This window comes from Carassius gibelio, chromosome A19 (assembly GCF_023724105.1).
Source record: "Carassius gibelio isolate Cgi1373 ecotype wild population from Czech Republic chromosome A19, carGib1.2-hapl.c, whole genome shotgun sequence".
NCBI lineage: Eukaryota > Metazoa > Chordata > Actinopteri > Cypriniformes > Cyprinidae > Carassius > Carassius gibelio.
The window spans coordinates 8510526-8533565 of record NC_068389.1 but is presented as its reverse complement, the minus strand read 5'-3'; the positions used below and the strand labels follow the sequence as shown (position 1 = coordinate 8533565).

At 38.3% G+C, this 23040-nt stretch overlaps 1 protein-coding gene across 1 annotated transcript; it reads left to right on the top strand.

Moving 5' to 3' along the window:
• Positions 1-591: 591 nt before the first annotated feature.
• LOC127935194 (thioredoxin-interacting protein-like) lies at positions 592-4091 on the top strand. Its single transcript, XM_052532854.1, has 6 exons — positions 592-1122; positions 1464-1539; positions 1623-1770; positions 1934-2293; positions 2376-2696; positions 2789-4091. Exons 1-6 carry the CDS (start codon positions 867-869, stop codon positions 2834-2836), a joined length of 1209 nt encoding a protein of 402 aa, XP_052388814.1. The 5' UTR covers positions 592-866; the 3' UTR covers positions 2837-4091.
• The last annotated feature ends 18949 nt before the right edge of the window (positions 4092-23040 follow it).

Genomic DNA, 23040 nt, shown 5'->3' with positions numbered 1-23040 from the left:
TAGTACATCCAAACGGTGCACGTAACACACATTACTGACGTTTTCGGCTGATTTTCTCATTGGTTCTCTAAATTGTTGGGTTGGGCATGCCTTTGCAACATCCCGCTTCTTTGTTCAGACTTCTCATCTTCAGACTCAGGGTTGCCAGGTTTCCGCAACAAACCCCTCCCAATTGCTACTCAAAACTAGCCTAAAGGCATTTCGAGGGGGTTCCGCTTCTAAAAAAAATTCAAGTTCCGGCTGGTGAAATACACTTTTCCCCCCTTGGTGACACTCGCATCTCAGTTGATAAATATCACCTTCCTGGGGTCGCGTCAACCCGCGCCAAAAGTGTTTAAATCAGCATCATTCCGCGATAAAACCGCGGACTTGGCAACACCGGACTCGCTCCTCCTCCCTTCCTGCATCTGCTGTGCACTCGCTCGGCGCTCTCAGCCACGAGGTGTCCACGCGCCGCTTCTGGCCGCTGATTGGCCAGTGACGACCCAAACATCGAATTTCGACCAATGGGAGCGCTGTGCATGCGCTGAGCCATGCGGTGCATACCACTTCCACATGAACAGCTGAAGTGGTAAACAAGCCTAGTGAGTCACTGGCACAAACTCCGAGTATAAAACGCTGGCCTTGCCCAGCCTGCGCAAACAAGCTCTTACACTGATCATGCGAGTACGGCGTATGAACATTGTGAATTTGCTCAAAGCACTAGTTTGCTACAGTCCATACTCGCTTATAATTTAAACAGCTTTGGCTACGGATTTGGACGCACTTTTGAAGGACTAAGTTACATTACGTTAACTAAATATCTGTTTGAGTTACCAGCACGTTTGCTCGTTTCGTTGCGACTCGGACGTCGGTGAGATATCACAATGGTGGGGATGACAAAAAGAGTCAAGGTCTTCGAGATCGTCTTCAGCGACCCATCCAAGAGCTTTTACTGCAGTGGAGATAAAGTGTCGGGGAAGATCCTGGTGGAGGTGTTGGAGGTGACCAGGGTGACGGCTGTGAAGGTCCTGGGCGTCGGATGCGCTAAAGTGGAGTACGCTAAAGGCAAACAGAGATGCCGTGAAGAAGTCGACTATCTGAAGTATGAAGAGGTTGTGCACCTGGATGACCAACCAACAGGTGAGTTAGAAGATTCAGCTGAGCTTTTGAAGCTGACTTTGCTTTGATGAGATGATGCTGATGTTGGAATGAATGAATGAGGCAGTGCATTGTGAAGAGAGAAACACTGGGTGTTTAGAGAGGAAACTCAATGCATCTCAAGTACATTGGTGTTTTATTAAAATAAGTGGTTCTATATTTAAATCTCAGATGCTAAAACGTGTATTGAAAAAAAAAAAACTATTGATTGAAATAAAAGCCATACTCATAGTTTATAGTATTGAGATTGCATTGTTTGCATCAATTCTCATGTGTTGTGTTGAAAACTCTTCTAAACTCTATATATGCTTATCTTCTCACAGACACAGATGGTTCGGTCATCCTCCGTCCTGGAAACAAGTACGAATACACCTTTGGCTTTGAGCTTCCTCAACAAGGGTGAGCTTTCCAGATGATAATCTCCTGGAGTTAATTTCCTTGGAAGTCTTGGAAAATTAATGAATGTGTTATTTTCCCAACAGACAACTGGTGTCTTCCTATAAGGGCAAGTTTGGGTTCGTGCAATACTTTGTGAAGGCTCTGATGGAAAGCCCCGCTCAGCCTGCCATGGAGTGCAGGAGGCACTTTGAGGTTGAGGAGCCCTTGGATGTCAACACCCCAGACTTACTGGTGAGTTCCTCATATCACGAATTCAGTTGAGCTGTAGGCCACAAATCATGTCTTCACTTCTGGTCAGGCTTTTCCAAATTCTGCTCATTGGTGGTTCTCTGTCTGTTTAGAGACAGCACATCATTAATCATATCCTCATAATTTCTGTTTTGTCATCCAATAGTCCCCTACCGGAGGCATGAAGGAGAAGAAGGTCACCTGCATGTTCATCCCAGACGGCCAGGTTTCCCTAAACGCCAAAATCGACAGGCGTGGCTTCTGCGAAGGTGAAGAGATCTGCATAGATGCCAAATTTGAGAACACCTGCTCTCGCATCGTGGTACCCAAAGCGGCCATCATCGCCAAGCACACCTACCAGGCAAACGGCCGCACCAAGGTCTTCAGGCAAAAACTCTCCTCAGTACGTGGCAACCACATCATCTCCGGCATGTGCGACGCCTGGCAGGGCAAGAGCATCCGTGTGCCCAAGATCAAGCCCTCCATATTGGGCTGCAACATCATTCGGGTGGAATATGCGCTGATGGTGAGTGTTGCCTTTCACAATAACTATAGTAGCAATGTGTTACATCCCCAATGCTTACTTAGAGCTCCTTTGTTCTCTACAGATTTACATGCACATCCCGGGCAGTGATAAGTTGGTTCTGGAGCTGCCTTTGGTCATTGGGACGGTGCCCTACAATGGTTTTGGTAGCCGCACCAACAGCATGAGCAGCCAGGATGGTTCTGTCAGCAATGCATCGAACAGTTGGGTGTCCCTGCGGATGCCGTCGTCTGCCCCACCAAGCTACTGTGACATTACACGTGACTGCAGCCTGGACCAACCTCTCACACCTCTGTTGGATGACTATGATGGTGGAGACAGTCCCATCTTCATGAACTTGAACGCATCCAAATTCCAGTTCCCCCCGCTCCCTACTTATTCTGAGGTGAGTGTATAGTTACTGTATAAAAAATTAACACCGATCGCTATTGGATATCAATATAAAATGAATCTCATATTTGTTCTTCTATCGTTCAGGTGGAGGAGGAATACAATGGGAACGCCCGCATGCTTCCTGTCTGCTGAACAAAGTGGCAGAGCACTAGAACTGAACTGTTGCCCATCATAAATGGGCTTCTTTTCCACTCTTAGCACTTCAGGCTTTCACCATGTGGATCGGAGCTGGTTTGAGAAGTGTCGTATGGACGTGTGGAAGTGAAGATGAAGCGGGGGATTTTGGGGCCCGAGTGGCCCCTCTGCAGGATGAGCTAGTCGAAGTTCAGAGGAAGAAGGAGTGAAGTCTGAGCGCTCTTGTGCCTGCATTGCTGACAGCCATCTTATATCATGCATCAGTCAAATTTAATGCGTTTCTGTCATATTATTGATGCTGTTTCGGGGGCCTGAAAGAGGGCATGTGGACTGTTAGGCGTGCTGTATTTCATTGTGTTTGAGCTGATCTTTCATGATATGAGATAACTGCTGAGGTGCAAACTGATTGTGCCACATTATAGCCATTTAAACACACATAGACTTCCCCATTTGTGGTCATGTACTTTCCAGTAGTCCCCAATATAACATTAGCATTTAGCTCATCATTTTCATTACCATTCCGTAATATATTTTTATTTTATTTTTTTAAGATTTCATTTTTTAGAAACATTCTTCAACACGTTTGTTTGATTTTATGCTGGCCGTGAGGTTAAGTTTATGTGCTTTTCAACATTTTTCATCAAGGGAAAATCATGCAGTGTCAGTTACAATGTACCAGTGTTGAGGCTGATTTTTATTAAATTTTTTCATGCACTTTTTTAAGGATGCAAGTTGCTATTCAACTACTCCCAGGGATATTTCTTATGTTTTCATTTTGTTTTGCTCTTGTCTTCCAAAATTGTTTGTTGAGGGATCAAGCATTGCATGTGCAACTCAAGAATCTGTACTGTAATGCGTTGAAAACCTTGTCCTAACAAAGGGCTCCACTGATGTTGCTTCTTCCACTGTGGACTTGAACATTAGGCCAAAAATGAACTTGATACTTCAGGTGCCAAAATTGGGGTCTTTTTGGACTTCGAGCCCCAACAACGTTCATTTGCGAGACCAGAAGCTGCACTGTGTAGACATATCCTTAAGACATTTTGATGAACATTTCACTTGGGGAGATCTTCCTGAACTTTGTGTGTGTGTGTTCCGTTTTCTGTTTCTTATAGAATATAAAATGTCTGTTACTGTTATTGTAAACAGTGTAAATTTGCAATGATCAAAATACAATTTTTGTATCTTATGGTAAAGTGTTTTTTTTTTTAATGAAAACTCCTTTTCAATAAAAGTTTTTATATTTTCTGCATCCTATTGTTTATTTGAAGTATTCTTAAATAACCACACATTTGAAACTCTTGACTGTTAAGTTAATAATCACTACTAAAGATTGAATGCATGTCATTGCAACAGAAATAATTGTGTCGTAAGATTCATTACTGTGATAATTAACTAGTGGTTTTATCTTAAATAAGAATCACTATTGGGAATCTGACAAAGTATTATACTCTTCAGGCATCAAACACTATCTCAGATCATGTGGCTTATTTAAAACCAATCAGACTTCTACCTCATCTCATAAAACAAGCAAAACAACCCCATGTTAAAGGTAAATCAGAAGTTGTAGGTGAGTTCTTAACTTGGGCCAGTAACTGGACCATCCAAATATGCACTTGGCATTGGCATCGCAGGCATGTTTTGTACATGCAAACGTGCTCATATTTTCTTTAGAAAATGCAAAAATCTATTTTATACAGTGAGAACAGACAGTGTCAAAAGAAGAGGACTAGCTAACACATTACAACACCCCTTTAAAGTTCTCGTTCTCCAATACAACACAGCTGGCTGGAAAAATCTCTTGGAAAATCCATCGTTTCGGCTTTTTCAAAAGTTAAGTGTTTATTTTCAGTGGCTGGCTAAAGATAAGATTTAAAATGTGGAAACTGGAGACCAATAGTTAGCTGAGAATCAATGCAAGATAAACAGACATGGATGTTTATATTAGCTCAAGGCAAACAAAATGATCTGTTCACCGCCATAAAAAAGGCTTGGTGTCAATAAAACCAGGGCTGTTGTTAGGGTTCCAGGAAATTGTTACTGGTCAAATATGTCAAAATTATATTTTGGTCCAAATTTGAGACATTCTGAATCCTGTTCAAATGTTATCCCACGTATCAGACCCACTCTTAATAGCTTTTTTTTCCTACTTAAGCAGCTTTCCTGACAGTGGTCTTGTAGAGTTGAAGAAGGGTCGAGTCATTTACGTCATTTTTGTGCTGCTCACTTTCTTGTGCGCATGAAGCTTATGTTTAGACGTGCTCTTCTACTGCAGAGCAATTACTGATAAGGGCAAAACTGTTTATCTTGTCCAAGACACCCGTTTCATGAGCCCCTCTCTCTTCACTCTGTTTGCCCTCGCCCTCAAGCCCTTTCTGTTTTCCGGCCTCAGGAAACCCTCCCATAATTAAAGCTTCAGCCCATTCTTTTCCTCTCTTTATATCAGTATGAAATATTTGGTTCCCAGGAGATGAAACCAGCCTGTGATACACAGTTAGATTGACAAACCCAAAGTTTCTTGTATATTGGTACACTCCAGAATGCACACAATGGTGTGTTTTCTCCAGACTGTGTAATTGACAAAACTATGTGTGCTAGTTTGTTTTAAACATTCAAGTGTGTGTGAGTGAATGTCCCCAGTGTCCTTTAGTTCCTTCACAGAAGTTTTATAGGAATGAAGAATGAGGAAGCAAGACTTCTGGTAGCCTAAAGATTGACAATCATGGCTGTCTTGTCGGTTTAGCTAGTTAAGCTGCCTTGTGGGGAAACCAGCATAAAAGCATCCAAAACACATCAAAGACATATCATTTCAACAGATGTGTATATTTTTGATATCATAAGTCAGAGTGGACAGCATAATGGGTTAAATACTATACTGCTGATTATCCTTGTTTCTATTCTCTGTTTAACAAAGATTTTAGAACATAGTTGTGCAAGTGCAGCATATGTAAATTAGCAATCATGCCAGGCCTTTATGAGCTGTACACACTGTGTCCGATAAACAACCCACTCTTCAAATAAGAACAAAAAACAAAACAAAAATAAGAGTAAGCCAAAATCCATGAACCTCTTAAATAGAGTGCCACAGGTGCAGCCCAGCCTCTGTCCTTGCAATCTCACAACAAAAGACAAAGGTAAAAGGGGCAGGGCTGTAACATACAGTTAGGCAGTTTCTGAAATATGTTTAGAAAATGAGGAAGACAGATTCCCTGGCACTGTTTCACCACCGATGTGCAGAGAATAACAAGTTGCTATGCTGCCTAAGTCAACAGTCAAATTACTTGTTTTGCTGATGTTGAAAGAGCAGTTGTGGTCATCGAACTAGGCCTAGTGTTCAAGCAGTCACATTGTTTGTGCACATTGTTGCTAATGAGGCCTTGAACTGTAGTATCATCAGCAAACTTGATGTAATTGTCTTAATGTTTGCCAGCATAGTCTTAGGTAATTAGGGTTAATGGCAGTGGGCTCAGTACAAAGCCCTGCAGCACACCCCTTATGAGACAAAAATATATTGCAATATATTAAAAGCGGCAATTATTTGTATATTTTGCAATATATTATATAATATATGTGTCATCAATATATTATTTAATGTATTCAAATATATGAAATATTAGAAAATAAAAAGGGAAAATAATATATTACAATATATCACAATATATTTTAAGAAATATATTGGTAAATATATTTTCCTTTCGTAAGGGACTGCTGTGAAATATGATTTCCCAAAACGTTTGGATGCAGATTTGGACTACTTTTGCTCAAGACATTGCAGAGACATGGTGGACATGGCATCCTTTGTGCAATGTTTATACTAGTAATAATATTAGTATTGGTTCAAACTACAAATGTGAAAATGAAAAGTGCTTAATTGTAGTGAATGTGCACTTGTCTTGTAGTGAACATCAAATCTTAAAAATATATTTAAAAAACTTTACTTGGAGACAATATCACATCAATGATATAAAAGGTCACTTAAGTGTACAAAAAGAGCACTCAATTCTGAATTATATTTTTTCATAATAATGTGTCTACACCAGTGCGGTAACAACCCATTATAATCAGTGATGCTGTATACACTTGATGCAGTGTGGCGTGACAAGACACAACAAAACCCTGTCGGTAAGCTGATGCCTCGTTCCATAAGTCCTGGCAAAAAGTACTAATTATTTGAAATGGTAATTTTGCCGCGTCCAGTGAAGAGAGCATTTAGCTATTGTGTCGTGGTCGCGTCTGGTATAAACACGGTGTTAAGTACACTTTTTCAAAGTCCTACCTTAGTTGGTCAAAAAGTAGACTAAGTTATTTTAATTGTATTTAATATGAAACTATTATACATTTTCATTTACTTGCAGTTAAGAGTCTGAAAACATTACATTTAGTTCAGACGTATATTCTTTTAAAATTATAAAGGGTACTACAAGGGTAATGTTGGTCTTGTTTTGTACTATAATCAGCCTCCCAAAGTACTTCTCAGAAGCAAGTGCTACTTGTTGGTAGTCATCCAAGCACTGTCACTAGAGACTTCGTTGGCAATGGTTTGATAATGGTTGTTTAAATGATAAATACGTTCTTGACGCACATGTACAGGGATGCCATTCAGGCTTCACATGGATTTAATTTTAGCGGGATTCTCCACACACAAACAGTTACTGAAAACACCTGATCTGTAGCTTGTGTGGTATTGGATCACGTCAAATGTGCATAAATATACGGGTAGATAGGAGTCACTGACATGCAGCGTGACCAGATGACCCTCAGGCAGACCAGATAAGGCACGCCTTGTGGGATGCCTTTCACATGCATAGTGAGAAATGCTTAGCATTATTTCCTAAAACTACAACTCTGAAACAGAGGCTAATGTGCTACGTGCTCAGAGGCACACTCAAAACACACGCTAGAACTGCCTTACTGACAGTTAAGATTGATGCATTGTTTCTATATAGACTTGCATGTAACTATCATGAAACCTTGTTAGTAGCACTGTCTCCTCCTTAGATGTCAGGCAATTACATTTAATTCAAGACTTTTTGCTTAATAAGGATAATGTGATGAGACTTATGTTTTGTCCCTGATGACTCTTGTGAAAATAAGTACACTTTAGCATACTTTTAAAAAGTATTGGTTTTTACAGAAATAAACTACTTTTTTACTTTGAGCATTTTTTGTCTGAATTAAGTATATGACTTTTGTATGTATTTAAATATATTTGCAATTGCACATTTGTAATAATGAAGTTGAAATACCAAGAAACATAATATTTATAATATACAGACTATAGTGACAATCATAATTTCTTTTCACACTCTAAGAAATGAAATGTTGTATTTAATTAATAAAGTTATGTCAACCGGTCCCACAAAACTTAGTTGCTTAAATGGAAAAGGTAATATACAATTAATTGTAACATAATGTTTTAACTAAATCGTTCATAACGGTGTTAATTAAATGGTACATTACACAATTATTTTGAATAAATGTAAATTATTGTCTTGAATTTAATGACTATAGCTTGAACTAACATTACCTGATTAAGTTATATCTATTAAACAGAAATAAGCTAATGTTATCCATTTGTGTTGATTATACTTGCACGGTTTAAAAAGAAATCTACTCAAGTCACTTTAATTAACTTTATTCACCTTTGGTTTTGAAATATAATTAAGTCAAAAAGTAATGTTGACCTTCAAGGTACATTAATATATCTGGGATTATCATGACTGATAAAATTATTACAAATACGTAAGCAAAACTTACATACAAATACAAAGTGTAAAAATACAATTGAAGACACCAACATAAATCCACGTATAAAATGCAAATAGACCAATATAAAAAATAATTCAAAAATATAAAACTTGTTTGTGAATCTTCACCATCTGATAATGTTCAATCCCAATATAGCTTTATAGTAAATTGGAACTTTGACGTCAACAATGTCTAACAGGTGTTGCCTACTGATATTAAAACTAAAGAGGCAAATCCTTGTTTTCTATATGGAGGGAGGTTAAATTGCAACTGACCAACTGCAGTCCTGTCTGCTTATTACAAACCATCATTGATTATAGCTTTATTTTGTCAAGCAGCAGTCCAAAAACAAAGTAACAGTCCACACAACTAAAGTGTCCAAAGCCGGGTCCAGTCTTGTCTGGTGCAGGTGATTTTACTCATGCAGTTTGTTTTTGAGGACCTTGCACTTTAGTGGAGAGCTTTTTCCAATCCAATTCCATGAACACTTTCTGAAGAAATTCGAATGTGTATCGGAGCTCCTTGGGATAGCTCAGTTTAAACAGTATCAAGCCAAACAGGACTGCACATCCATTTGCAACCTCTCTCAGATCTCGCAGCACTGTACAGCCTTCAATGACGACGCCAACATCCTCAGGTGGATCTGAAGCATCTGCTCCATCATGTCGAACAATGTAGACACCCAAAGCCTGTCTCTCCATTTCCATCATTGCATCAACACCAATATCTTCAGTAGCCTATGACAAAGAAAGAGACCCATTATTAATTATGCATCTATGACACTAGAAACAAACCCAAAATATGTTAAGTTTACAATTAGAGAACACATTCCCAAGAAGTATATTTGCTTATTATTTTGCCTGTGTTTAAATAAGACAGATTTTTTTTTTCTTTGGCTTAACTTTACAAAATGTTATACATTAATGTAGAAATTGTTGTCCATTATGTTTTTGGTTGATCAATCATCATATTTGTTTTTGAAAATTTGATATTGCCAACATTGGCAAAAATCAATATAGCATAACATGCATGTTCTGAGCCTACAACACATTTCAGTTCACAGGTTTGTGAAATGAAAATATAAAAATACATATTTTTCTGTATCAATTTGTTTATGATTGACAAAGAATGCGACTTACCCAGTAGTCCTTAATAAGGCTGTCAGACTTTCCATTTAAGTAGACGCACAACACCTTTAGGATGCATGTCCGTCGTACTTCAACACTGGGATTCTGTGGAAAACCAACAACTGATTTTGAACATTTTAGTTGAGGAAACTGCCATTATCACATTGACAAATCTATTACGACCTTATTCTACCATGCTTTTAATTAATTGATTTGTGCAATTTTCATGAACTGTCAGTTGTAAATCTGCAGTTCAGTTTGTGGTGTTTAATCTGCATTTGTCAATTGCCTGACACATTTAGCGAGCCACATTTTACATAAATAGCTCAAGTGTTTCTCAAGCTTATACCATTGACACCTTGAAGGAGGCAATACTGTTCAGTTTGAACTAAAATAAACGTAATTGAATGGACGAATGAGAAATTGCATCAGGCAATTCAGAAAAGCAGATTCAACAATTCACAAGCAGAGTTGCAGATGTTCAACTGACATTTCATGATAAATGTGCACAAAATATAAAGTATCCTTTTTACAAATTTAAAAAATTTACAGAACTACATCTGTTTGTACAAATCATAGAATTTTGTATTCGTGGATAGCAAATCATATTTGTAAATAGTGTAGTATTTGTATTCGCAAATAATTTATCTTTCCATAGAAAGGTTAAAGACCATAATATATATATATAAAAAAAAGGCATAATTATGTTTAGAGTAAATTTTAAACCCCCAGGGGTCGGAGCCCAATACACCCAAAACACATACCATGTCCATTTCTGCTATGATTACGTCGATATCACGTCTTGCTGTTCCCCACTTCTTTTTGAATACCCTCAATAGCTGGCTATAGTAATGATCCAGTCGGGACATAAGGGTTTAGTGGTGATGAGGGTGAATTCTGCATTTACCTGTATTAAAACACAAATTCACTATGAGTCTCTTAAGTTAAAACAAATATATTTAAAACGATCACATATGGTGTAGATAAGGCATGTCAAACTCAAACTCTGTGGGCTACATCTGGCCGTGGTACAATTATATCCAGTTTGCCTTAAAAGTGGAGCTGGCGTTTTCATAATAATAATATTAAGACAGCACTATGAGACTGTTTGGCACTCAGTACCATTTCTTAATTTTTGCCCTCTCTGAAACTTGAGTGTGACACCCCTGGTGTAGAGGGAACATGAGTTTGCTTTTGGCTAAATGTTTTTAGTTGGTGGTTCAATGTATCTGTAACCAATTTATATGGATGTATGTGTAATGTGCATTGTAATATAGAGTAGAACAACCACATGCATGGATTCTTACCACATTGCCTCCAAACCTTTGTCAATTGAATATGTGCTCATTTGTTTTATACCCAAATACAGTATTTAGACATTAATTCCACGTATTTAAATTAAATACAGATGATGAATAATACTTTACCTGGCTCTCAGAAAACAGGCCTGGCCATCTGTTTTTGAACTCTGCAATGAAGGGCATATCTTCCAACAACTTCCTGTCTTCTATAGGCAAAGGTTCCTTCCATTTTACTTTTGATTACCTGTTGGTTTTTCTTCTTTTTCAATATTACTTGTTCTGTAGTCCTTTTAAATGTAAAACATCAACATGACATCAACTCAAATAAGTTTTAAGTGCATTCCATGTTTTGAATGAGCATGGGCATTCATAATATGTGCATGGATATCTGGAGTGTCCCTGACCCTAATGGCCATGGATTAATTTATAGTGTTTCAGTAATTGGTACCTTGTAGATTCACTTTCAGGACACTGTTTGCACCTCCACATTCAGAGCCTAAAAAAAAAGACATGAAAGTGTTAATGATATACAATCCCTTCCAAATCTATAGCAATTATATTTGAGCCACTGACTGGCTCATTTCATGATGGGTACAGTGTATGCCCGCCTTAACAGACAGTAAGGCTGCTCAGATCACGATCAGCCGATCGTTATGCGCATCTCGTCAGTAAAGCCGGTTCTCTAATCAGCGGTTAATTCCATCAGGTGCGTGATTTCACATAGAACAGCTGTTATTACACAGACCCGTTGTTAACTGAGAAGATGCGCCAATAAACGCTGAAAATGAACGTGGATTTGCGCATCTTCTCAGTTAACAACGACTCTGTTTAGTAACAGCTGATCTATGTGAAATCAAGCACTTGATGGAATTAAACACTGATTAGAGAACCTTTACTGGCTTTACTGACGAGATGCGCATTAACGATCGGCCAATCGTGATCGGAGCAGCCCTAACAGACAGCAGCACTAATTTAATAATATAATGGAGTTTAAAAACAAAACAAGAACAATACTAGTTTAAAACTGTAGCTAAAAAAATTAAATAAAAAAAACATTAAAAAAAGAACATGGCTATGCCATGTGCTATATTAGGCTAATGTTAATTATCAATAAAAAGATAAAGCGCATTGTTTAAAGCTAAATTACAACACAACTAAACTAAACTAAAATAACTACACATAATTCTAATATTTCGGTAATTTAATGACCACTTCAAACACTTAACTATGACAAGGATACAGGCTAATTCTGTGTTAATTAAGCTAGCAAGAAATCGTTTTAAACTATCAACAAAGTATACGTCTAGGCACACAAAAACATTTCACAAATGTGCAATTGTAAAATATATTACTAAAAAAACATTCTACTTACCAAATAATTTATGGATGATAAAGGATTTAAAAAAGTTGGCCAAGGGCAGATGGAAAATGGATGCTCCTTGCTTCCTCCCGTGCATGTGCGAAATTGCAAGTACGGAAAGCGCTTTGGGACAATCTTCAACTGCTAGTAGGTTTAAAATGATCTGGTTAAGTTGGTTTAAATCTGTGACATTTTGTAGACTTGAAATATTATACTATTAATTTAATGCAATGAAACTTGCTTATTTTTACTATATAAACATAATACTTTTAGTAATTTTACCATAAAACTAGTATTTAAATTTAACTACACCCATGCTTCATTTCTAAGAGTGCATGTGCTTTATGTTATAGTATTGTCGAAAAGTAAAACGATTAATTGTTTTATGACTATAGAACTGGTTCAGTGGGAATATTTAGACAATCAGGTCAGACACACTTGACCTTTGACTTCAAACTAATATTTTCTTGACCGCTGGGTGAAAAAACATTTAAAGCTCTTTTAAACATTGTTTCAGAATGTTTTAAACCAGCATTTTCATATATTAAAATGTATTTAATATCTTAAAATAAAATACAAAAGATGTTTTAGTGTTGCATGGAAATTGTATGTTTTTTTTTTTTAGATAATTATCTTGTACACCATGGAATCAGCGAATTTGAATTATTTTTTTAAATTGTTGTGCCGTGAGACAATTTCAGTACAGGATTACAGGTGTGTTAACTATATAGAATAATTGCACACTGTTTCACACTGCCTGAAGCCTGCAGTTCAACCAGACATGCTAAAACCATACAATAACACTGGTATTCAGCCTGAGGTTATAGACATTGTCAGTGCGGCACACATCTGTCAGAGATAGAACATAGAGATAGATAGAGCTCAAACTGGAGTATAATACACTATAGCTTTACACTAACTGAAGGAAATGTGGTAGCACTATACAATAAGGTTTATTTGGAACATTAAACATGAGTTAATCTTATTCATTGTTAATTTAAACATTTATTAATAGATGTAAACCATTAATATTTAAACCATTTATTTATTTAAAGATTAATAAATGCTATGAAAATACATTGCTCATTGTTAGTTCATATTAGTTAATGCATTAATTAATGTTAAAAAATAAGATATTACTGTAAAGTGCAAAAAAAATTTTAAACAATTAAATTAATAGTAAAATGACATCAAAGTGAATTGAACAATCTTTACACGTTTAATTGATTACGAATTGTTCAATTATTCAGTTAAAATTCATAAAGATTATTCAACTCAATTTGATGGAGTTTTACTATTACTTAAAAGTTACAGAAAAATATGAGTAGCAAGACTTGCCTGCACATTATTAGGGTGTTGTGGCTGGCAGGTGCAACATTAATATTGTAAATGCTTTGGCCTAGAAACATAATAGCACCACCCCTCTGTAAACCCCATGATTTTAAATTTCAATTATGTCTTTAGCATAAATAATGATGAGTTATGTTTGTTCACATCCCTAATCCTATGAGCAGCAGGAACTAGTGATTATGGTTTTGATTTAGTTTTCTCTTGTTTGTTTCTATGGTTTTTGATGAATTTGCTCATTAGCCATTATTAGTTAACCCCCTCCTCCTGTTTCCCCCTCATCTGCTGCCTTATTCAAAGTCATCTTCCTGTTTTGGTATTTTGTCCGTTCTTGTAGAAGTTTATTGTTGCTCTAATGTGGATTTAGTTACCTGTCTTCTGGATATTCTAATTAAAATCCCTTTTTTGTTTATCTCCTCCGTATGTTTGTACCTCACCAACCTGACCATATTTCTTTATCCAGCTGGTTTAATTCTCTTTTTTGATTAGCACTGCTTTAGTCAGGAGGAGTAAACATCATTGATAAACTTAGTCTGTCAACTGAGATGAAGATGTAGGGGAATATCTTTGTTACGTAAACTAATCCGCTTAAATGTTTTGTACACACATTCATTTCTTTTGCTCACTACCAGCTAAATTGCTCCATCCATTTCATGGAAATGCTATTCGTGGAAACTTAGCCCGGCCCTTCCCTGAAACTTCAGGGCCAGCACACATACGTGCATAATGTCAGAAACTCATTTCCACAGTCTTTTCTGTTCTAGTTTGAGCTGCAGACATAAGAAATATCTCACATCATGCAAATTGTCAGTGAGAGGTTTACGTGAACAGTGGGTCACATGGAGAACAGGGAATGGGCTCAGATTAGGGATTAATAATGATCCATAATACACAAGCAATGCACCTAAAGCAATGCACCTAAGGCAACTTGCATGGCTTGGCAAGCACCCATAAGATCATGCCATTGTGGCTCTGAGTTTTGCTTGGGCAGGCATTGGAGATCATTCTCCAGTCTATCTATTACTCCAACCTGTCCATCATGAGAAACCTGAGCTTGCTGTGTGCATGGATGCCAGCTGCTTCTAAAAACAGGAAGTTGTGTGTGACAGCCACATAAGATCTCTTGCACTGACCTTTCCCCTCATTCTTACTGTCTCTTTGCCAGTCCTTCATCTGTATCAAGATGAGGCCAAGTCTTTCCTTTCACAGTACTGTAACGCACTGCACTTGACTTCTTTATGCCTTCTCTTATTAGTACTCAACCTCTTCAACTGTTTCATGCAAGGGACGTCCTTATATAGCCAGTGATGTTTGCATTTATTTTATATCAACAGAAGTTCAGAGTTTTTAGTGTCAAACCTCATACATGTTTGAACCTGTCTGAAAACATGTTCCATTAGGGAGCTCAAAAACAAGTTGTGCAATTAACAACTTATGAGTTCTGTCAAATATTGCTCAGGACATCTTAATACACCTTGCACAATGTTTGTTTGCCTTTTTTCGTAAGTAGCCATCATACCAGTTAATCTAGGAACAGTATGAGTGCTATATTCAGCTTTGCAGTTTGTCCACTTGCCCTTATTTGTTTGTAAAAACAGAATAATATTAGTATTAAAGTGTCTGTTAGAATATATTTATATGATTTTTATTTAAATGATCATTTAGATCTCATCGTTGCAGCACCTCTTTTCACCCTCGGCAGAAAACGTTCTGTTTTAGTTCCTGTCTCTTTAAAGTCGGTCTTTCCAAAACGCTCAGACTGCTCTGATTGGTCAACCATTTAGAGCATGTGCTGAAAAATGTAACGCCTGTAACATAATTGATTTCAGCTTCTTAAAGCCCTTTTTTTTTCTTTTTTTTTGGTGAAATCACTTACTAAATTGTTCTTCGAGGATGGGCCAAATTAGATGGGGGTTATGCAAATGTGTAACATGGTGACATAGCTAAATCACAAAAAATGATGTTAAAACTATAAAACGAGGCATTTCAGGTGAGTGTTTGATGTTGGAGACTTTAGCTTGGGATTTTGTGCTTTGTAATTTTTCAGATTACTTACATGAAGCTATCTTACAAGAGAAAAGGTGTTTTATTTTTTCAACAGATTAACATGCAATTTGTCCATAATCAGTACTATTTCAATTTAATGGTTTATTTATTTTATTTTATTTTATTCACAATTTGATCTTTTTTTTTATTTAATTATCATGCATTCACTGTCTGTTTTTTATTTTATTTTTGTATCTAATCAAACAACAGTGTTGAGGGTTAGCTGGTGTGATCACATACAACATTGAAAGGCCTGTGTGGTATCTATTTTTTGTTAAAAGATTATTGAAAATATTAGATGTGGTGCTGAGCGGTAGGCACAGTCCTGGGTCAGCATCTCTGTCTTGACGTCACATTATGCAATCTTGGCAGTGAGCCATGTGGAGCAAAGTTGAATCACCACTGTCCTACTGTAATGGAAACTCCTCTCATATTCCAGGTGAGTAATGGTAGGTCAGCTGCTCTTTTTCCCCTGCTTGTTTGTCTGACTTCCTCATGATAGAATATATTTTGTTTTGGAACTTCTGTATTCAAGCATGTGATGCACATCGTCCGAGGAGCAAATAATGCTGACCTTGCTGTGTGAAAGCATTTGAACACCATTTTTCCTTGTACTGTATAGTGGTAGGCATGGTAATACTACAAGGGTGACCATCAAAAACATGTCCAAGTCACATAAAAACAGTACAACAAATACTACTATAAAGTATAATTAAATATTTACAGTTTCTCACACAAAATTATTAATTGGCTTCAAAGAAGTACTTTCATGACACTTTTGTGAATTCTTTAGAGGTTAAAAAATCTAGTCCCCATTTATTGTAAATTCCCCAAAACGTGTGACCAATGCAGTTCATTTCTCCTTATGTGTTTCACTAATGAACGAACAGGGTTGGAATGCATGACTTACCAGCCACTTCAACTGCTCAGTATCTAATCAACTAATCACATGGAAGATGTTTAGTGCATTTAGGCTAGTAGTGATCTGCTGAAGTTCAAATAGAGCATCAGAATGAGGAAGAAAGGTGGTTAAGGCAGGCCACACACTTGAAGATTTTATTGCTGAAACTTTATAGCTGAGGCCACATAAATGCCATGAAAGTGCAGTACTGAGAAAGAAGATCACACATATTTGTTTTTCTTACCATAAAACAAAACTCACACCAGGAGAACCAGCTGATGACGCTGATTGCCCTTCATTTGTTTTTTACTTTACGTTTGATCTCCATGAGATCTCGTCTCATCGTACTGCACACTAAAATCATACTACAATCGGCAGTGGTGTGGTTTTGTGGTCTGGCTGAATCGTGTAGTGTGTGCTTTTGGAAGATTGTAATGCTTAACGTTGGTTGAAACTGTTCTCAAGTCTCTGATCTCCACCAGTTTTATAATCAGTTAAGATTTGAAAATCATTTAGTGTGTTCCAGGCCTAAGTGACTTTGAATGTGGCATGGTGCTAAACAGGCTTGTCTGAGTATTTCAGAAAAGTCTTGTTTACCTATTTAACCCTGGTTCCCTGAAGGAGGGAATCGAGATGTGATGTCGGTGACCGACAAAATGCTTTGAGAGACCAATCTACTTTGAGTTTAATTCAAATTGACATGCAATTATTGTATCCAGCTGCCGCTGATCACAGCGTGAGCATAAAAAGGTAGCAGGTGCAATGCATACCAGGTTCTCGCTAAGAAGCCGAGCGGGTGACCCGGCGGGTCAGCGGTGGTACAGCAGCCGTGGCGATGGGATGTGATGTCTCCATTCCCTCCTTCAGGGAACAAGGGTTATGTAACCAAGACGTTTCCTTTCAGTCACTCAATCTTGACGTCACATTGGTGACTGACGAATTGGGATACTCTACCAAAGCGCCATGGATTCTGCCCCTTCTGGTGCCCTGTGCTAGCCGTAGCATTTAAGGTGGAGGCAGCTTCTCCACAGGCCGTATGAGCATTGCCTGAACAGGGATGCTGCAGAAGTTCAATCCTTCCCGAAGGAGGTGTCGGGAGCAAATATTCATTTGAACATCCATTTAGTGGCATATGGAAAATTGGAGATGGTTCTAACCCTCTTGGAAATGGCAGAAGTCTGCTGCGAAACACTGGCTCCAAGGCTATACCGTGGACTTTCACACATATGGGGTCCACTTAAGTCTTGCATATGAAAACCAGCCTTCTACCGGTTCTCAAAGATTCAACGAGTGAAGGTCTGGTGCCAGACATTCTGCTGCATCTGGCTGCCGAGGGGATGGAAGAGCCCGACAGGGTCCACAATATGGACACTTTGGAGTAGTTTTTCTAACCCTGACCTCTCGGTGCCACTACACGTTTGAGGTGAGGACACTAGAGTTGTGACGTTCGCGAACAAATCGATTCTTTTGAACGGCTCATAAACATGAACGATGGGAGCCGAGTCGCGACTGGAGAGGAGCCGTTCTTTCTATCATTCTTTTTTCCTATACGTGTTTCACACAGATTCATACAAATGAGCTCCTCCAGGAGACAGAACAGTTATAGGGGGAGGGGCGCACCCAGCGCAGGCCAACCCTTTATAGCGTGATGATATTAGTTATTAGTTGTGCATGCATTTACATTGCATTTTGTGTTCATTTAAAACTTATTTTAAAATCATTAAAAATGTTCTTTTGTGATCCTGTACTTGTATAGAAATGTTTCACTAAAAGCTGTTTTCCACAGACATTCATTGCAGCCCACTTTGTTATTGTTCATTGACTTGAAGGGGCTGATGTCCTATTTGCAAAGTTTACAGTAGTAATAGTATGTAGTATGTAGACATTTCCATTTTATTTATTCTAATTTTATCTACTTTAAAAAATAAAATAGTTTTCTATCAAAATGTTCTTGTGTGATAACAATGTTCTTGTGTGGAAGTGTTTGTAGTAAAAGCTGTTTTGCACAGAAATTCATTGCAGCCGGCTTTGTTTTTTATGTTTATTTGTGAGTAGGTATTGTATGAATAACATAAGTCAACGTAGTTTTACACACACACACACACACACACACACACACACACACACACACACACACACACTTTGTACTAAAGGTAAATCAAAATAATGATGTCACTGTCTAAGCAGAGGGATTTGTGCAACCCTATGGAATATAGTCCACACATGAGAAATGAGGTAATAATCAATATTTCAGAATAATTCAAACTCAGATATTGGTGTGTGATATCTGAGCTTTAATTATTTGACTACAAATCTCACCTCATAATACCTCCCAGTGATTATTTCCAGGATAAACTGAGATGCTCCCAAGCTGGCTTCTTAAAACTGACTAAATATTTAAAAAGAGCCAAAAGAGCCATTCTTTTGAACGGCTCTTTGAAAGGAACGGATCGCGAAGATCCGGATCCCCTCAAAGAGCCATAAATCCCATCACTAGAGGACACAGGAGGATACCGGCTCCACAGGAAGGCTATAGAAGGACTATAGTGCTATATACATGGAGGCTATATAGGGTCGGGTAGTGCTTGCCAGGCACCCAGAAACCATGCAAATGGGACCAATGAAACCACCGCGGTACCCGCAGTGTGCCCCACTGGTGCTAGGTGGAATGCAGGGGACCCAATTTGTGTGGCTTGTGGGTGGACTGAAGAGGGTTCTGTGTGCAGTGCAATACTTACCTGGTTCCACAAGTTACCAGAGGGTGCATGAGTAGGGCTTTTGTCGATGTTCCCAAACCGCCCACTGCTGCCGGCTGGTGAAGGAGGAGGATGAGCGAGGTCTGATGTTGGGTTGTCCACAACACTCTGTGCCCTCCTGGGACTCAGAGATAGAGAAAACTGCACTCACATCGAGATTTTCCAGATTCTCCACCCAGCCCATATATGGGGGAGAGGTGCCTTCACCATCCCCAAAAGAGCAGCTTCCTCCCTCTCTGGGACGCCTGTCCAGTGGCCTCTCACTCTTCTGTTCAATGCCATGTCTGAAGGGGCGGACAGGCCAGACGAGTACTCAACTGGATTGGAGGTGCTAGAGGAGTGGTGGGCCCCCAGTGTTGGTAACCAGAAGGGTTTGCCACCACTCTAATCCTCAAACGACTCTTGCAACTGCTGGAAATAGCCTTCGCCTGGTGCTGAGGCGCACAGGGGACTGGTCGCTTGCAGAACGAAAGGGGGTACTGCAGCCTGAAGGGCGCAACCCACTCAACTCGAAATGACCACCCGTGAAGCGCCGTACCAGCAACCCCAGAAGCTTCCAGGAGCACGTTGAACTCATAGACACTTCAAGACACTAGATGGAGCAGAACGATTTTATCAGCTCCGAAGCAAAATGCTTGCAAAATGCATTGAACCTGGTGCCTTTTTATGGCCATGCTGTGATCGGCTGGAGCTGGATGCAATAATTGCATGCCAATGTGCATTGGCTTGTTTAGTTTACACTCGAAGTAGATTGGTCTCTTGTGACGTTGAGAGTGACTGCTTGAAAGGGCTGCTGATCTACTGAGATTTTCATTACCATCTCTAGGGTTTACAGAGACTGGTTAAAAAAAGAGAAAATATCTTGCAAGTGGCAGTTCTGTGGGCAAAAAGCACTTTTCTATCTATCTGTTCACCCCCTAAAAAAAACAAAACAATTATGTTATTGAAAATACTGAAGGCAACTTACATGACTAGTTTTACTGCTGCTTGTACTTTTTGGATCACTGAAGGTGAAACGTATCACATTCAGTTGGTGTTCAACCTGTTTCTGCAGCTCAACTGGTAGAGCATGACACTATAAACTGAAGCTCGTGGATTCAGTCCAAAGGAAACACAAAAACAGACACGTACACACATAATCTCATTAGATGCATGTTTTAAAATGCACTGTAGAACTTTTTGGATAAATGAATTTAGCAAAAGCATTGCTTTGCATGCCAGAAGCTACCGAACATGTTAGTGGCACATTTACATGCTCTTGTAAATGTGTCATATCTGCAAAAAATAGGTCATGAATGTATTAATATGAAGGGATTTTCCATATTTATTTAATGATTTATTTTTAAATGCGGTTTACCTCTAATGTGAATTTTGGACTCAGTATAAGCTTAGGTACATTCTCTTTGATAAATACACATGTGTTAAGGGTCGCCATGAGTTAAACTGTTAACCTATTGCCATACAGGTAGTACATGGTAACTCTAGCTATACTTCAACATCTTTCCAAATACTGCCCTCAAGTGCTGTGGTTTTTAAGCATTGCCGTTATTTTTGCTTAGCCAATAAAAGGACAGCTAGTATATCAAAGTTTTGTTTGAGAAAGTTTAGTTTCTGAAAATTCTAAAGAAAGCCTTCCAGCCTTTTAGATGGAGAGATGTTAAAAATGTTACATTTCCAGTCAAGGAATTGTATTTAAAGCTATATTTTTATACCTGCTTCTCATAGCATTGCAATTTTACAGTGTGCTAGAGTGTCACGTAACAGCTTGGCTGAGAGAGCATCTTCTTACCTGAGATTCTGACTAATCCTAACCACTGTGTTAATAATTCATCACCATAAAGTGTGAACTGTGAGCTGAAACTAAACATGCGAGTAGAGAGCGACCATATGCAAACTGACTGATGAGGATCTGGATGCTTGTGCCCTCCAGCCAATCAAGGAGAACATATCAACCGCACAATATAAGAACTATTCGGCTTATAACTAAAGGGAATTGAGTTTAAGTCATGAATTCATCCATCACAATAAAAACTTTACATCAGTCATTGGTGAAAAATATGAGAGCAGGTACTTTTCTGTTCACTGAACTGATAGTTTAAAGATAGTTATGATGTGGTAACCATGTTGTTAATGTGTGATGTGCCAATCATTTATGTAGTAACCATCATATTCACTGTACTATTTTGTCCATACAGAATATATAGTGTTTTCATTTTATGTCTTGTATCTCTTATACATTAGCTTAAATATATATATTTTTTAATGTTATATGGTTAAATCTAGAACAGATAGTTGTAATAAAGCTCAATCCAGACGAAACATTCACAGTTATTTGGGAAATAAGGGAGAATCTAAACATTAGCCTAAACTGTGAACTGAAAAATATTTTTTTCAAAACAACCAGTGTTCATTTCAGCAGGCTAGCCAGGCCAAATATGGCTTTCCAAGTCTCCCGACTCCGGTATGCCTGAACTCTGGCTTTACTTGGCAGTATTACAGGCACCAAAATAAACAAACTCCACCGCTCACATGCAAGAAAAGATTTCGAGGAAAAGGATCTGAGGATAATGTGTGGCACTGGGGTTAATAGACACAATAAACCACTTGAGCCAGAGTTTTGGTTTCATTTGTCTGATCTGCTGTGCTCCAGTTTGTGTCAGTTGATGTCTAAACTTGAGGGGGAATTTGTCTTCAAATACGACTCATTTTCACTTCACTCTTTGTGATCAAAAAGTCCCACTCTATTTAAAGTTCATGTGTTCAGCTTCAAAAGTCCCACAATAATCTCATGAGGCACATTTCTTGGATGGCTTCCTAACATAACTGTGTCTCCCTTTGATTGGCCACAAAACATACTCATGCATGTTCTCATTGGTTGAACCCAGTGAGCAGCAAACTTTCATGATAAATGCTCATGATTTCCCTTAATTTCCCTTCCTTCTTTCCCTTATCATTTCTCTGTCCCTTCTAGCAAATAGTAAAGTTAGAACAGTTACCAGAAATTAGGTATGACTTTTCTAAAAATCTAATATTATATTTATATAGTATAATATATATATGTATATATATATATATATATATATATATATATATATATATATATATATATATATATATATATATATATACACACACACACACACACACACACACACACACACACACACATATGACCTTTGCACATTTGGATAAACCCACCACAGATTCCACTAAATGTTCTGTTTCCCTACTTGCATACTTCCTGTGTTCTGCCAAATTGCAGTTTTTTTCCCCCAGCCACATCACCCTTCCTGGCCTGAGTTTGAGAACAGTACTTCCCCTACATTTCTGTATACTCATTCACAACAGCAGCCCAGATGCGTCTGATTGGTGGCTGGCTCCGATCACGCTCCTGCTGATTGGCTGTGTTCTTTGAGCATGCTGTGAACACGCTGTGAGTGTGTGCCAGCATCTCCTGTCTGACTCTGGCCTGAACTGTGTAAAAATGCGGGTGTCAGCCTTTAAGGAGCGGAGCACCATCTTGACATTATGCAGTTTGGGTCAGACATAAACATGGAAAGAGTAAACCTAAACCTGGACGCACCAACAACTCTTTTTTTTTTTATGTAATTTGTT

Excerpts from the sequence above, each read along its gene's own strand:
- LOC127935194 (XM_052532854.1), top strand. The coding sequence starts at position 867 with ATGGTGGGGATGACAAAAAGAGTCAAGGTCTTCGAGATCGTCTTCAGC. Across the intron at positions 1,540-1,622 it reads TTTGAGCTTCCTCAACAAGG|ACAACTGGTGTCTTCCTATA; the intron begins GTGAGCTTTCCA and ends TTTTCCCAACAG. Across the intron at positions 2,697-2,788 it reads CGCTCCCTACTTATTCTGAG|GTGGAGGAGGAATACAATGG; the intron begins GTGAGTGTATAG and ends TCTATCGTTCAG.